The sequence below is a fragment of the Phytophthora parasitica genome, assembly GCF_000247585.1.
Source record: "Phytophthora parasitica INRA-310 unplaced genomic scaffold supercont2.15, whole genome shotgun sequence".
Classification (NCBI taxonomy): domain Eukaryota; phylum Oomycota; class Peronosporomycetes; order Peronosporales; family Peronosporaceae; genus Phytophthora; species Phytophthora nicotianae.
Window position 1 is genome coordinate 348,896 of NW_008649001.1, and position 16,733 is coordinate 365,628.

The 16,733-nt window shown below is 51.4% G+C and overlaps 4 protein-coding genes across 5 annotated transcripts; 2 read left to right on the forward strand and 2 right to left on the reverse strand.

The window, feature by feature from the left end:
• The first annotated feature begins 67 nt into the window (after positions 1-67).
• PPTG_08105 (ribosomal RNA large subunit methyltransferase J) lies at positions 68-4,254 on the forward strand. The gene is made up of 5 exons (XM_008903029.1): positions 68-875; positions 1,142-1,326; positions 1,600-1,836; positions 2,308-2,742; positions 3,001-4,254. The coding sequence occupies exons 1-5, from the start codon at positions 158-160 to the stop codon at positions 4,072-4,074; spliced, it is 2,649 nt and encodes an 882-aa protein (XP_008901277.1). The 5' UTR covers positions 68-157; the 3' UTR covers positions 4,075-4,254.
• Positions 3,970-8,201, reverse strand: PPTG_08106 (hypothetical protein). The gene has a single exon (XM_008903030.1). It carries the CDS (start codon positions 8,162-8,164, stop codon positions 4,175-4,177), a length of 3,990 nt encoding a protein of 1,329 aa, XP_008901278.1. The 5' UTR covers positions 8,165-8,201; the 3' UTR covers positions 3,970-4,174.
• Positions 8,202-8,426: 225 nt separating this feature from the next.
• Positions 8,427-11,472, forward strand: PPTG_08107 (deoxyhypusine synthase). The gene has a single exon (XM_008903031.1). The coding sequence runs from the start codon at positions 8,477-8,479 to the stop codon at positions 9,611-9,613; it is 1,137 nt and encodes a 378-aa protein (XP_008901279.1). The 5' UTR covers positions 8,427-8,476; the 3' UTR covers positions 9,614-11,472.
• Positions 9,607-15,523, reverse strand: PPTG_08108. Of its 2 annotated transcripts, none has more exons than XM_008903033.1 (2): positions 14,860-15,523; positions 9,607-14,759 (listed from the first exon to the last, which is right to left on the reverse strand). In XM_008903033.1, exon 2 carries the CDS (start codon positions 14,709-14,711, stop codon positions 9,702-9,704), a length of 5,010 nt encoding a protein of 1,669 aa, XP_008901281.1. In that variant the 5' UTR covers positions 14,712-14,759; positions 14,860-15,523; the 3' UTR covers positions 9,607-9,701. The 2 variants fall into 2 exon arrangements, with proteins under 2 accessions (XP_008901281.1, XP_008901280.1); XM_008903032.1 differs by having other exon boundaries at positions 14,829-15,523.
• Positions 15,524-16,733: the final 1,210 nt, after the last annotated feature.

Genomic DNA, 16,733 nt, shown 5'->3' on the forward strand with positions numbered 1-16,733 from the left:
AGGTTTTTCCCGTTAAACCTCGATGCCCGCATTGGTAACTGCTTTTCACTTGACCTCAGTATGCTCGTTGGTTGGTGGACGTCGCACTGCGCGCGCACTTCAGTATCCTCCGTCATTCGCGAATTGGTGGTCTTGACCCCATCGCAAACACTCTGCAATGGTGAAACGCAAGAAGCATGACAAGGACAAATACTACAACCTGGCCAGGCAGCAGGGCTACCGTGCGCGATCCGCCTTCAAGCTTATCCAGTTAAACAAGAAGTATGACTTCCTGTCTACGGCCAAGGTGTGCATCGATCTATGTGCCGCCCCCGGTGGTTGGTGCCAAGTCGCGGCTAAGTACATGCCCGCATCCAGTATCATCCTGGGTATCGATCTGCTGCCCATCCGCCCCATTCGAGGTGTCAAGACGTTCCAGTGTGATATCACGACGACCCGGTGTCGCCAAATCATTAAACAGGAGATGCAGAGCTGGCAGGCAGACGTAGTTCTATGTGATGGTGCTCCTAACGTCGGTGCCGAGTACTCCAAGGATGCGTACGTGCAGAATGAACTGGCTCTGGTCGCCCTGAAGTTGGCAGTGGACGTCATGGGCCGCGGAGGTACCTTTGTGTCTAAGGTTTTCCGTTCGCAGGACTACAACGCGCTGCTGTGGGTATTCAAGCAGCTGTTCAAGAAAGTGAGCGCAACCAAGCCTCTTTCGTCGCGTAACGAGTCTGCCGAGATCTTTGTTGTGTGCGAGCAGTTCCTCGCTCCGCACTCGATCGACCCGAAGCTCTTCGACCCCAAGTACGTCTTCGACCAGGTAGATGCACAGGAAAAGACAATTACTATCTTCCACCCCAAGTTCGGAGACCGCAAGCGCCACCGTGAAGGTATGTTAACTGTTTATTTGTATGTTTCTGCATGTCGGCTGCATTCTCTAGAGTCTCTAGTGGCCTGTCCCCATTGGTCCCTAGCGCTACTTGTAGCCAAAAGCAATATCAAGCGTTACCAGTGCGTGCACATGCTGCCTACCTTCTTTCGGGAAGGAACGTAGCTCTTTGCTCGCAAGTTGGGGCGATGACCTATGACATTCACAACCCTTTATGTAACTGTATGATTTCCAGGATATTAAGGATGTTGCTTGTTATACTTTCAGGTTACGACGAGGCTCTGGGTATGACGTTGACAAACGAGTGCAGCGTGTCGCAGTTTATTGACGCGCACGACCCGATTCGACTACTCACCGACACAACCAGCATCAAGTTCATGCCTGAAGACGATGTGTACCGCGACCACAAGGACACTTCGGACGAAATCGTGACCTGCCTCACCGATCTCAAGGTATGTATTACCCTATTCCAACTGTGTTTACTTGCGGTGGTGTCCGGATGGAGAGAAGGAAATGAAGATTTCAAAGCTGAATATTGTCTGAGCCCCGCTGTTGTTCCGGCGCCCGATTAATTTCGGGAAAACCCACCGGAAGCCAGTGTTGTGGCGTTGCTGTCAACTGCCCTTGTGCAGTCTGATTCTTCAATCCCCTCCGACACCATCGCACATCCCATTGGAAGTGATTTGCTTTCAAGTGTCTAACTTGTGATTGTATCTTGTCTACAGGTGCTTGGCAAAGCTGACTTCAAGAACTTGCTGAAGTGGCGTACGCGTATGCTGAAGTACAAGGAGGAGCTTATCAAGGCCGAAAACCCGGAGGAGGAGGAGAAGGAAGAAGAGAAGCCCGCGGAGAAGGAACCCGAGCGCGAGCTGACTGAAAAGGAGAAAGACGCACTTGTCCGAGAAGAGCTGTCTCAACTGCGTGCCAATGTTCAAGCCAAGAAGAAGCGCGAAAAGAAGAAGGTGCGTTGGTATATCCACGTCTATATGTGTGTGTTGTACGTTGAGTGCATGTGGGCGCATCCCAGTAGTCCTTGTCATATCTGCTCGTTTGACATGTTGCGGATTAACCCTCCCGACTCCCGTTACGCGCCCATATCGAGTCGGCTCCCTATCCTATCCTTGCTGTGTAGTGCAAGTGACGGTCGATTTGGGCTGTACATCCTCGATTGGGCTTGTATATTTGCATGTTGTGCTACTTATTGGCGGGAATCCAAAGCCCCTTCCAATTCCATTTGGTCGGATTGGTCCTTGAACAGACCGGCTATTGAAGCCGCCGAGACTAACATGCAGCCTTCAGCTGTTGAGATTTTCCGTACCATAAAACTCTCAACCGTTCTTGTGTTCAGACATCACTTTAGCACTTACATGTTTGCACGTCTTATGGAGATGGCGCTTTGTGCAATGTACTAACAGGTATTGATATGTTAACAGGAGCGTGAGCGCAAGCAGAAGCTTCGTATCCGTGCCGCGCTTGGTATGAACGCAGAGGGCATCGACGTGACTGAAGCCGAGTCCGCTTTCAGCTTGAAGGAGCTGAAGATGTCCAAGAACAAGGTTGATGAACTCGAGAATGCTGGTGCCGATTCATCTTCGGACGAGGAGCTTCAATTTGAGACCTCCGACGAGGAAGACGAGGATGCTGGTCTGGAGGACAGCGATGCTGAATACGACGAGTTGCTGGAAGCTTCGATGGAGAAGGCCTACGAGCAGTTCTTGACCCGTCGTGGCGATGACGTGAAGACTCGCAAGGCTGTGAAGCGCACCAAGGTTGCCAAGCGTGCGTTGGCTGGCGAAGCTCTCGTGCAGGACAGCGAGATGTTCGACGGCGACATGAAGCAGTACCAGAAGATGATCAACCCCGACGAGGTATGTGCTGTTTGCATGTTGTCTGCATGTGCGTGGCTCCCCTATCCGTGTTATCTGTTCCGGGTCCGATCAGTACCTTTGCTCAGTTGTCAAACATGGGGGATAGCAACACGGAATGCCTTCATGTCTGACTGCGTCTCTAGACTCTTCGGAGTTCAACGGAGATGCGGTCCTTTGTGCATCCGAAAGCCCGCAATTGCATGTGTGCTTATTGGTATGAAGCTCGATTGCTAACTCTTTCATGTTTGATCATTACAGAGTTCCGATGAGAGCGATGACGACGAGGATGACCTGAACGTGTCTCTCAAGGTTCCCGAGAAGTCAAGCGCCGCGGTGAACCGCTGGTTCTCGGACAACAAGCTCTTCGATGGCATCGACGAGAAGGAGGACCTAACGCTGCCCGAGATGCCTAAGACGGACAAGGAGATTCGTCACGCCAAGCGCAAGGCTGCAATGGAGCGAAAGGAACGCCGCGCTATGAAGAAACTCAAGAAGGAGGAGAAGGAATACGAGCTCGAGTTTGGCACGGAGTTCGACATCGCTGCGCCAGCCAACTCTGATGACGAGGCGGCCATGACTGCTGAGGCCGAAGAGGAGAGCGACGACGAAGCTACGGCTGAGAAGAAAGCTCTCATTCGTTCTGGAATGGGCGCAGCGTTGAAGACCGACAAGAACTCTAGCGATAAGTTTGAGGTCGTCGCTGCTGGTGAGGAGCCGGATGAGAACGCTTTGCCCGTGATGGACGAGCGCAAGTATGACTCCGACCACGAGGAATATGATGCTGAAGACCGTGCCAAGACGCTTGCTCTTGCTAGTATGATGATCCACAAGTCGAAGGCCAAGGACATGATCGACGCCAGCTACAACCGCTACGCTTGGAACGACTCGGAGGCGCTGCCTGACTGGTTTGCTGACGATGAGGAGAAGCACTACCGCCCCCAAATTCCGATCCCGAAGAACGTCTTGGCGCAAATGAAGGAGCGCTTCATGGAGATGGCCACCAAGCCTGTCAAGAAGGTTGCTGAAGCCCGTGGCCGCAAGCAACGACTACAGATGAAGAAGCTGAAGGCTGCCAAGAAGAAGGCAACGGACATCGCCAACCTGCCCGACATGTCGACGCGTGAGAAGCTCAAGGCCATCGACCGCGCTATGAAGGGTGCTCGCCTCAAGAAGGAGAGCAAGGTGTACGTCGTGTCGACCCGCGGTGGAACCAAGACTGCTGGTGGCAAGAAGGCCGGCAAGGGCAAGGTGAAGCTTGTGGATCCGCGTATGAAGAGCGACAAGCGCAACGCCGAGATCCGTGCCAAGCGTGGCAAGAAGCGGAAAAGATAAACGCCCAGTTTTGCTGTGTACATGCACAGACGCCCACTAACTTATCGACGTCAGAATTAAAGGCACAAACACGATGTATCATGAACCGCTTCACCTATTCTTACGATGATCGTTGCTCTCTCCATTCCCAAGCTTCGTGCTTCATTGGCTTGGTGCTCTGTACTTCAGCTGAGAAGCCGAGACGTTCGCTGGCTTCTCGATGCAGGAAATAGTACGGCACCTTCTGCTGTCGTCTTGCTTGCACTGGACCTTCCTTGTGGCTCGCCTTGTACTGCTGGAACACGACTTGACTGATCTTGTTGAAGCTGCACACTGGACATGGAGTCTCGCTAGCGCCACGCTTGAACTCGCGGGTGAACGCTTGCTTGGTTGCAAATAGTGGCATTGGCAGAGCATTCATGCGTTTCTCAAATTCTGGCACCACTTCTTCTTCGAACACACGCTTCGGGAACAAGTGACCGCATGTGAACGCCTTGACGTGAGTCTCTAGTGGATCGGTCTTCCCAAGAGCTTGCGCTGAATGAGGAGTTATAGGAACGACACCATGCGATAGATCGTTCTCAACGACGTTGGTCTTCACGAGCTCCAGCAGCTTCCGAGTCGGTGGCTCCGGCTCTGGGTTCTCGTGGTTTCTATCCAAGAATGACACGCAGACTCGGAAAAGGAATTGTCCTGAGAACGGCAGTTGCTGACACTTGTACACCCACTCCTTGTCGCGGTCATCGAACCCTTGACTGGATCTGTTTGCAGTCGACGTTGATGATAGAATGGACTCCACAACTTCCGAGAAGAAGATCTGGGCAAGTAATGATGATACGTGCTTGAATACGTCGGGGTCGATGAGGAAAACCTCCAAGACAGTGCGCTTAAGACCATAGTCAAACCACTTGACCAGGATACGAGCAAGGATAGCAGCACGGATCTGTGCCGAAATGACTTCAGAGCTGTGACTCTGCACGACCAACGAGTTCAGCAGCTGCAACAGTTCTTCACGCATCTGCTCTTGGAAGTCGGATTCGTCAGATATAGCGCTGCTAACCGAGTCATTCGACTGCTGACGGCGGCGAGTGATAGCGTCCTCAAATGTCGGCTGGGAATTACGCGCGTTGTGTGAATGCAGGCGACACTCAAGCGCTTCCACCAGTTCTCCGTGAGCTTCATAAATACAGGCCGCCGCAGTCCAATTCTCGTAATCAATACATCGAGACACCATGATAGGTGGGCGATACTGCGATGCCAAGTCCTTCAGGAGCGTCTCAAGTCTCGATTGCGAGAACTCATCGTCACTTTCTGCTTCATCGTCTTGTGTTCGACAATTCAAGTGCAGGAGGAGAGTGAGAAAGAGCTCCACCTGCTCTTCTGGAACCACCTTTATGAACTCGGACGTGGAAACTTCAGAATGTACCCCAGTCTTCGCTGACGAAGACTCCTCCACCGTAGCTGAGGCAGCTAACTCTGCGCTTTCTGGCTGTGCAGGGTTAATCTTGCCAGCAAGCTGACGGCAAAGCTGAGGAGAGATTGCAGCCAAGTTACGCTCCAGCCAGTCTCGATGCTGAAGAATAGCAGGTGGGTGCGCCAACAGAACTTCCACTTGAGCTTCGATCGGAAATGACCGCAGAATTAAGCGACTGGATGGAGCCGTAAGCGCAGCAGCGTGGCCAGATTCAAGAAGAGAACGCAATAGCTTCTCAGACACTGCGGAGGCCAGTCCCTGACTGACAATCTTCTCAAGAACACTCGGCACCTCATCTCGTCGAGTTGCTACAAGGATCGCCTTATCCACATGCTGCTGGGAAAGACAGAGGTCCACGATGTCTGTGGTCATGTAATCTCGATTAGTCTCCAGGAATTCGACGAGCCACGCTTCACGCTCTTTATCTTGCCTTTCTAGAGACTGCACCTGCCCTGCTTCAGTATCATGCGATGTATCTTTCTGTAGCTGCTGCTGAAAGACCAGATCCACCAGCAGCAAAGCGACACGTCTTCTTTCCCCTCCATCATATATCGAGTCGCGCACAGGCTTTGAAAGCACATGCTGGGCATAGTCAATAGCGCTCTGCACACCTCCCATCGCAGTCAACTGCTCCACAGCACTGGACGGCATAACTCGGGAGACTTCAAAGAGTTCACGTACCCACTGAACAAACTCGGTGTCTGCGGTTGTACTGCCGTCGATCACATTGGTGTACAAAGTGTTGGCAACCACCTGACATAGTGAAGCCATGTCGATACCAAGAGCGTAGCCGATGGACAAGGCGTCACGAAGCGCAATGGAGCGAGCACAGAGCGCCTTGAAGAGTGCCAAACGGGACCATTGTGGTCGACATTCGTACGCGTTGTGCTTCGTTTGCAGGATATAGATGATCTCTGCCTCCCCGGACTGACTGCCACCCACGTTTCCGCTCCCACCCCCACGACTCGAACTTCTCGCCGTACTCTGAACCACACGCTCGATTCTTTCGTTGCCATGTAACGAAAGGTAGTGCACAATATGCGCTCGAACAACGTCTTCGTCCATTCCTTGGTTCGATGGAAGCGAGACCCACGTCGAGATCGTCTCGTTAGACTTGGACGTGCGGCCTTGCAGCAGCATCAAATCTGTTGAACAGTAAGTCAAATCCACGTCCACAACCTCGTCCTTTTCCTCGGCAGGACTTGAACCTTCTGTTTCTTCCTGCTGGCCACTAGTTCCACTGCTTTCAACTTCACTTAGCTCCCCGGTATCAGCGAAAGATGCAGGTAGGAGGTCAGGGACCTCGTACTCGCCTTTGAGTCTCCAATGAAAATTGGAATAGAGATTGGCTTTCCTCTTGCTGCAATCATACAGCGCTAGAGACGACTCCGAGCTCAGTACTCCGTTGATAGGATACAAACATACTTGCGGCGAGTTCTTTTTAATGCGTTGCGGTCGGAAGTCCATGTCTTCCAGGAAATGCTGTGGGAACGTCTTGACGACAAGCTTGGGAGCTTTCGAGAAACTAAACGTGCCCGATCCGCCAGTATTTGTCGTCGTAAAGTTCGTCTCACTCGAAGACGAGGATCCACCAGTTGTCGTCACGATTTTCAGCGTCGAAGGAGCACCCTCCGTCGTTTCGTTCTCCTGTTTCTTCGTCCTCTTCTTTGGTGACACTTTTGGTCTTGCCTGAAACTTCTTCTCCAATACAACTCGATAGTATCTCACCCCCGTTCCACCTGCTTCTCTCTCCTTATCGTCGATATCCTCGCTCTTGGCTTTCACCAACATGGAAGTTCTGCGTTCCTTCCTGAAGTTCTCCTGCATTAAATCAATACTCACAATAGTGCCTGCATTCACCAGCTCACATCTGCATTCTTCCGCGTTCTCCTCTACATTGACAATTGAAATCAAGCTCTCCGTCCCGCCTACTAGGCAGTAATTCTTGCCATTGAGCGATCTCCACCACCTGACACACGTGATGCTCCCAATACCCGGGGCGAACTCGAGCGTGCTCATCTGCTCGTCGTCTCCTGCCACTTGGGAGTGATAACGAGCTCCATTGAGGCCTCCATACTCGTTGGTGGCGCGAAGATATGACGCCATCTGCGTCGTCATTGCTGCCTGATTCACGTTCATGAGCTCGCGGTGATGCGACGTGGGCTGGTACGACGCGTCCAGCATGGCACGTCGCTGATTAGCCACTAATGTCAATACCGGCACCAGGTGCAGTCGGTTCTTTCGCTGCGATAAGGCTGCGAGCCAATCTCCCTCGGGACTGAACTCCAAGGCTGAGAGCCTTTCAGCTTTGCCGGCTTTCTGTTGTTTGGGAGTGGAGCACACGGGGAAGCGCCAGAAGCGGGTACGCTGATCTTCTTCGATGGTTCGGACTAACAGGAAGTTGGTTTTCGCGTCTGCGGGGCCCGCGTAGGCCGCCGAGCTGTCGCTCTTCGGGTGGGGTGTCGTTTTGGGGAACTCTTCGCTGATGGCGAGCGCTAGTAGCTGCTTCTTCTCCAGAGTATGAACGGCCATGGAAGCGATCTTAAGCGCCGGTATCGACCCATTGGACGACGCCGCGGACGTCGGGAAGCCGAAGATGCGGCGGATCTGGAACAGGTTGCTCCCGTCATGCGCCATGTTTGATACGCTGGGCTTCAATTTGGAAGGTTAGGTTAGAAACGTAAAATAGTTTTCTTAGGTTAACGTACGTCAGCGCTGCTTCAAAAATTTGCCGTTGTCCTGTTGGAAATAGATACTTAATCGAGAGATTTGATCTGAGTCGGGTGTCGTTTAAGTTAATTGTTGTGGTTCTGTGGTACATTTCGTTCGAATCATAAATTAATCAGGAGAGACTGTATTTCTATGTTACAGAAACCTGCGGGTTCCGATCAGACACCAACACTCCTCCGCCAGTCGTCCATCACCCAACACCGCTCAATTAGCTCCACCATGAGCACCGCACCAGCTCAAGACAGCGACTCGAACGTACCGCAGGTGGCGCAGGACGCAGTCCTTGTAAAGTCGGAGAGCCTTGAGGGCAAGAGCGCCCATGTTCGTGGCTACGACTTCAACGAGGGCGTCAACTACGAGAAGCTCATGCAGTCGTACGTGACTATGGGCTATCAGGGCACCAACCTGGGCGAGGCCATCGAGGAGATCAAGCGCATGCGTAAGTGGCGTCTGAGCGACGACCCCGTGTCTCCAGAAGAGCACGACGAGGAGCGTAAGGACCCGGAGTTCCGTAAGACCGTGAAGACCAAAATCTTCCTGGGGTACACGTCCAACCTCATCTCCAGTGGCCTGCGCGAGACATTGCGCTTCCTAGCGCAACATAAGATGGTGGACGTGATTGTGTCGTCAGCTGGTGGTATCGAGGAGGATTTCATCAAGTGCCTGGCTCCTACGTACATCGGAGACTTCTCTCTAAAGGGAGAGAATTTGCGTCGTCGCGGTATTAACCGTATTGGCAACTTGCTGGTTCCTAATGACAACTACTGCAAGTTTGAGGACTGGATGGACCCCATTCTGGACAAAATGTTGGAGGAGCAGAAGACGCAGGGCACGGTCTGGTCTCCGTCCACTATGATCCATCGGTTGGGTAAGGAGATTAACAACGAGGACTCGGTCTACTACTGGTGCTACAAGAACAACATCCCTGTCTTCTGCCCAGCGCTCACGGACGGATCCATTGGCGATATGATCTACTTCCACTCGTACCGTAACGAAGGACTGGTACTGGACATTGCCAGTGACATTCGTCGTATGAATGACCACACGATCCGCGCTCCTGGCAAGACGGGCGTCATTATTCTCGGTGGCGGTATGGTCAAGCACCACATCCTGAACGCCAACCTCATGCGCAACGGTGCCGACTACGCCGTGTTCGTGAACACTGGCCAAGAGTTTGACGGTAGCGACGCTGGTGCTCGCCCCGACGAGGCCATATCGTGGGGTAAGCTGCGTCTGGGTTCCAAACCAGTCAAACTCTACGCTGACGCTACGTTGGTTTTCCCGCTTATCGTGGCGGAGACTTTCGCCAAGGATTTCCACAACGAGAAGAAAGAGGAGGCTGCCAAGAGCTCGTAATGATCGTAATGAACGCATCGCGCACTACTTGTTGTACTCTTTTATCTACCAGACCGCCGTCAGATTTACTGAACTAGCTGCTTATTCGCTACGTTTTGAGTTGTGACTGACTGTTCTTGTTGATGTCTGGGGCAATTGCAGGCTGAAGAGAAGCAACAGGAAAACCAGCATTTGGGAACACAGTCTTCCGAGGTACACACAGCAGTTCCTGCTCAAGATCCCCGTAGAAAAGTTCCTGAAGAACGTTGAACACTGTGTTCTCCATCACATCGGCAATAATCGCCTGGCAGTCATCGTCTTGCCGGACTTCGTGGTACAGAGTTTCCGGCGGCTGAATGGCCTTGGCTCCTTCTGACGTTGAAGCGTGTTCAAGGGCGCGATCGGAGCGAGGAAGTGGCACGAGCTGCTCTTCCAGGGCCCCTTGGATCACGCTGGATGTCAACACGTCCATCACTAGAGTCTCCATGACATCGTACAGTACGTCTCGACATCTTGCAGCAGCAAACTCATCTTCGATGACGGATGAGGAAGCAGTACCAGGTTTGCTGGTCAATACCTTGTCACTGCCCATACAACCTCTGCTTTTGAGTCCTCTGGTTGTTCTGGTTGGAGTGGTTGTATCTCTCGTACTGGACAACGAAGGAGTCTTCACGTCTGTGGCAGGTACCGGAAGAACACGCAAAATCTCCTTCGTAGTCGGTAATGGCATCTTTATCAGCTCTTCACGTGGATAAATCCTCTCCATCACATCCAGTGGCAGAACGTGTGCGTAGATGCGTACGAAGAGAGGAGTCGGCTCCAAGTCAGCCAATGCTTCCAGTTGACGACTGTCACTACTCGACATCATGCCAGTTCTTTCTGGAGATCCCTTGCGAGTTGATTGAGACGGCAACAAAGTGTTCCGTGAACTGCTATGACTGCTACGTTGCGCCATCGACAGCGTCTGTGGATGAGGAGAGTCGTTGCTGCTTAGTGCCAATTTCAGCACAGACCTGCCACGCTTGTCGACAACCGCTTCTTGTGTTGCTGTTGAGCGATGGATAATCGACATTCGAGTCTTGTTGTCGTTATTTCGACTTGAAGCGCTTGTATTCGTCTGCCCCTTAGATCGTGTCGGACTTCGTGATACTGCGTTGTTGCTAATAGAGTCCGTATGCTCGTCGCTGTAGATGATCGTGCAAGCCACATCGTGATTAACGACAAAGGCATCACCTCCTGCAACAACACTAACACGAATGAGCGCTCTCTCGCCCGGTCCAAGCTCGCCACGCTTCGGTGAGAACGAGATGGTCCCATTAGCAACAAGAGGATGCATTGAGTCCCATTCGAAGACGAAACTGCGTGGACTCACATCGGAATCTCGACCATTCTCGTTTTGCAAAACCAGTAGCTGATTCGCTTCCGAGTACATTGAAACGTGGCCGAAGTCAACGTAATCTGACACGAAGCAAGCTGGCAGATCTGGAATACTCAAGGCTTGTTTCTTCGGCGGTGCCGTTGAAAGCCATAGCTCGCTTTTTATCTGCTGCAATGTCCATTGCTTGGGATGGTATCCTGTTGCAACGATGGTGATCTCCACCATTTCCTTGTATCCTTTTCCCATTAACCCGTGCGCTTTAAGCAATAGTGGAACCTCGATGGTGCCCACTTTGATCGGGTTGAATTCGATGTCGAGGAAAACGGAGCCTTTGGCTGGAATAATTTCAGAGTTATTGGCACAGGCGAGCACTTGATACCCATAGTTTGCAGCATTGACTTGGTTGAACGAGACACTTCCGATGTCCAAACGTAAAGCGCTGTCACCACGGTTAAACACTTTAATTTGCTGAACTGGAGGTCTACCAATTCGAGAATGCACCTGCTTGTGTTGATCGCTGTGGTCATCACCCTTTTTACTCTCAATTAATGCTGGTGGAAGCATGAAGTCTCGTCGAAATTCGCCGATTGTCACTGGAGAGAGATGGAACACTTGCGTGGGGAGGAATAGCTTGGGGTCTTTGTGTGTAAGTGTTCGGCCCTGCAGCTCCAGCACCACTTTCTTACCCTTGTCGACTTCTAAGAACAGAGGGAGGTTGTGTTCACCATCAAAGGCCTCCGAAGTGTAAGAGTATGAAAGAGTCAAGATGATACTCTGGCGAGGCAGCAAGGTCGCTCGACGTGGAGAGATACTGAATACTTTACTGTCAATGATGACGTTCAAGCGCACTTCCTCAGCTGATGGTGCACCGGTCTCAGCCCAATGCTCGATTTCAACCGTATCCTCTTTCGGTAAGCGTAGATGATATTGCACAACGAGACTCCCAGGGTTACATAGCTTCAGGAATACCCTCTCCATACGGCTACCCAACGGAGCAGGAGAGAACGGGAGAGCAAAGCGTTTCATCGGATTCTCTTCTCCAAAATCCTCGGATTCTGGAGAAATGGAGTTGCCAATGGCTGTAGAACTGCCCAGCTTTTCTTCCACTTTTGTTAGTGGTTCAGCGAGATACTCGTTGATCTCGTTGCATCGGAACTGGTGCCAGGCCAATTGTGTGGATAATCCTGGCACACGCAGGTCTTGAATTTCGATAGTCGGGAAAGAAGCCTCAGCTTGAATGATGCATGTGGCAGGCTTGAGCTCGTGGAACCCCCACGTATCGTAAGGTGATGATGCTTCTTGGTTGCCAACAAGACACGATACTTCAAATGTAAACAATCCTGCTGATGTAGGAAAGAACGTCGCCGTGATCTTCTTTCGTGACTGGGCCGGAATACAGCCTTCTGCTTGAGAGAATACCAATTTACCAACCGGATTTGACGCGACACTATCCTCTTCGCTACTGTTAACACCATTCTTCTCATTGTGTCGACATTTTTTAGTTTTCGCGATCATCGACTGTTGTAACGAGTACATGAGATCGCAGTCGGCTGTGTTTTCGATGAAGAACGTCTGCTTTGAGTTGGAGTTGACGAGTATTGTCTCGAATTTCAGAGTTTCCGGTTGGAATAGGATTGCACCCGTGGTTCCCTTCGTTTGTACTCGTATCGTGAGCTCCTGAAGTATTGGGATCTTCGACTTGAGGCTTTTACGCTCATCTAGTGGAACGCTGATGGACTTAACAGCCACGAGGAAACGACTGGCGTACTCGCGGATCTCGTTTGGAGTAAAGCAGCACTCGATGGACGTGGACTCTCTTCCATTGAGCCTGCCAAGCTTCGGCTTGACTCGGAACACGTTCTGGTATTTCGGAGGTAGTTCCCATCGATACACAAGCGGAACTCGTGAAGTGTTGATCAACTCGATCTGCTTCAAAGACTGGAGACCCACAGAGGTTGGCTTGATGTAAACTTTTGCCTCTGAAGATAACAGTTGACCAGCTTCAATATCCTGGAAGCTCAGTTGCGGTAGAGCACAAATGGCGGTAAGCTCCAATACTTCCGGCTTGGCTCGCGCGTTGTTCACTATACATTGCAGAAAGCACGAATATTTCCGCACATTGCGAGGCGTGAATCGAATAGCCACGAGATGGAAAGACTTGGCCTCGATATAGCCGCACATCGGCTTGCACGAGAAAACCTCAGCCGGATCATCAACGAAGGAGAAGACAGCAGGTGTATCACTCGCGTTCTCAAGCAGTATTGTCTGAAAAACGCTATCACCGAGGTAACAAGGCGGGAAGTCCACCTTATTCTTCAGCACCTGGAAGCTGATTTTCGGTAGAAACTGCTCCGTGGGAGAGGCAAACGTGTTACCGCTAGCCTTAGCTACTAAACACCATGGAGGTGTAAACGTATCGACATTGACCAAGCGAAAAGTACGGTTAGACTTAAAGGAAGCAAACGCTTCCAACTCGGCGAAATAGTAAGTATTGACTCGGGATGGTTGAAACGCAACACGGAACTCTGCTGTTGCTCCTGCTGCGATGTCACTGGTGGGTGGGAATACCTGAAACACTGACTGATCATCACTCGTCTCGAAAGTACCAGGCGCCACAGCCACACGCCATGAACATGTCACCTTACTGTGAGTATTATTGGTCACAAGAAGAAGCTTTTTCGATGGGAATTGAACGATACCGCAATTACCAAAGTCCAGAAAAGCACCGAGGATAACTATCGGGTTGATCTTGTCCTCAACATTGATAAAGTATTCACTGCAAACCTCGACATCGGCCAATGATGCCTCTCCACTTCGCGTGAGGATCCGACTGGGTGGAGGTAGCTGGGATGCGGATGAATCAGCGTCGCTGGTATTCAGTGATTCTTCAGCCTTTGCAAGTTGTAACACGCCTTTGAGGAACATAGCATCACCGTTCTCTTCATGGTACGTCTCCAATTGATCCGGAGAAAGACATCCAAGACCAGCTGCGGCGCGAAGACGATAAGCATCAACGTGAGCCTGTTGGAAAGGAGAGGGACGCGTTTTCTCGTCGTATCCAGTCCCTAGTACATCCACATACTGCGTACTTTGATGTCGTACGAGCAGGAAAAATCTGCGGTAGAAGTTCCCAGAGTGATCTGGCGAGAAATAAATGGTGATGTTCATATCCAAGAACGGCGGTATCTTGCCTGTAACCCGGTCAAAGCAGAACACACCTTTAGACTGCGCATCAAAGTGAAAGAAAATTTCCACTGGCGACTCATTCCGGAGCGTAATAACACGCGATACCACTTTGTCACCCACAGGAATGTCGTGAAAATTCACAGATCGTGTTGGTACGAAATTGGACTCCAAATTCTTCCGCCAGATGCTCAGTTTGGGACCAATAGCTCGTCCTTTGCACGTGATTCGGACTCGATTGCCACCAGGCGTCAAGATATCGAAGTGATCGCAAGTGAAAGTACCGGCGCTCAGCGGAATATATCGTACCTTGATAGAAACTGTCGATTCAGCGTCAACGACACCGCTCAACGGTGAGAAAAAGAACCTGGGATCGTGATCACTCTCGACATTTTCAATGCTGAAGCTGGCACGTACTAGCGAGCGGTTCCGTAATATAAACTCCTTCTCCGTTGGAGCGCGACTTGTATTCGGTGCACCAACCAGCACTTCTCCGAAATTTAGCTCCGTCTCCGAAGCAGATAAATGCGTAAACTTGCTGATACCACTGATCTTCATCGTCTCTACTAGTGCATGTGCCGGTGCGAACGACTCCGTGGTATCTGGCTGCAATGGATAAATAACACGGTGAGTTCGCCTCGAGTTTGAGCTGTTTGACTAATTATTCAGCATTACCTTGACAGTACAGGTCGTGGTGGTGACGTACACAGAGGCACTAGCAGGACAGAAGCTTGCAGTGAGTTCTATACTCGCCCCAGCCTTAACTCGCCCAGACTCCGGTCGCACTGCGAACGGCCTTCCATGTTCCCCTGCGGCTGGTACTGTCCAGTCAAATAACGCGTCGATCTGTCCACAATTATGCAGCATGAAGCCCTGTAGCGTGGTCTCTTTAGTGGGGCAAAATCCAAAGTCCACGCCGTGCGGTATTTCCACTTTAAGTGCCGCAATGCGCGCCACCACGGGCACTCGGAAGCGCCCGGAGACTGCAGCGACACCCCCCTCGATCAGATGGACGTGGAAATCCACGAAGTCGTCGTATTCCTCGAGTTTCACGGGTCGGAAGGCCACATCCAGCGTTGTGAGCATGCCCGGACTAAGTGTCATTACGGTGGGGAAGTTCATGCTGAAGTATTTCGTGCGTGGCAGCTCATATTTGAACTTGATGGTGCGTTGTGACACGTTGCGCACAGTGAGTTGCCGCACGTGCTCGCCCCCTGGTGCCCAGGAACCGGCCTCGAAGCGGATGGCGTCGCCGCAGTCCAGCCCATACCGACGGCGCTGCTCTACGCGGTCAAGCACAGGCTTGGCTTCGGCCTGCTCCATCTCTTCAGGAGTCTGCGACCTCTCAAGATCTGTGGATCGCGGGTTTGGGAAAGCTCAGAATCTAAATTCTATTTCGAAGTACTTGCCAAAATTTGGTGTTCCAAAATCTAGAATACTGCGCATCTCCAAATAATTAATCGAGCAGATGAGCGTACAACAACGGATGGGATCAACCACCTCCAAACGTGACGAACTTGGCTTTGGAATTCAAACTACATGCACTTCCGAAGTACAAATTATCGGCTTCGGTGCAAATCTCAGCGCGACAATGCTGACTCGTTTGAAATTGCCGTTTCAGCAGTTGAAGTGGACGGCCGACACAATCGAACGCGGGCAAGGAGAAGAGTCTGTCGATGCTGATGTTGGCGCTTTGGCCAGGATTGGATCTGACCTCGAGCCGGATTTCCCGCAGCTCATGTCTCGAGGCACTTCTCAGTCATGCTCAAGGAATCGATGGTGCGAAGTTGTGGGAGACAGTGATGGTTTTATCCAGGCCAGAGGAGGACAATGCTTCGGTCGAAATACCAGCCATTCAAATCAGCCTTATTCAAATGAACTCTCCTTGAAAGCTCCAAGCGCTCGGAGACCAACCGCGGCTGCCCCTAACATCAGGACGGCACCCGCTTCAACGGATTGGCGGTCACCTCCAGATCCTGAAGGAAAGAGGCACAAGGGCGCGACTGACTAAAATCTATTTTTTGATGGCACATGATTGGACCAAATTTAATACTTATTATGACCAATCAGGACACCGTATGGGAGTGGGACGATTGCGCCATTCACTTGACTTCAGTATTGGCTCATCTCGAACACAACTCTCCTGCTGCTCTTTAGAAGTGGGGATCAAAATGACAGCAAAACGTACAGGTGCCCCACGGTTACAAGCACGCTCTACAAACATACTAGTATATATATTTTGCCCTCTGCCGGAGCAGCAGTTTGGTCCGCCCTTTTCTTCCAATCCGCCCCCACATGGTCGATGGATTTTGGTTCCTTCAGCGGGCAGAAACCCGGCGTGGAGGTAACGTGAAGGTTCCTGGAGCGGATGAATGTTGCAGCAGTGCGTTGTTCCCTCGTTTCTGCGACGTGAGTTCAGGTTCCGCCTCTCCCTATGTGTTTATCATCGAGCATGAATTCATATGGTTCATTTCGCCTGTCTGCCATTTTGCATACAAAATCAAAATCACCGCAACCCATCAGCCGCCTAATCCTATCATCAAGCATGTGTCTCAAAGTAGGTTCAATTATACAGTCAAG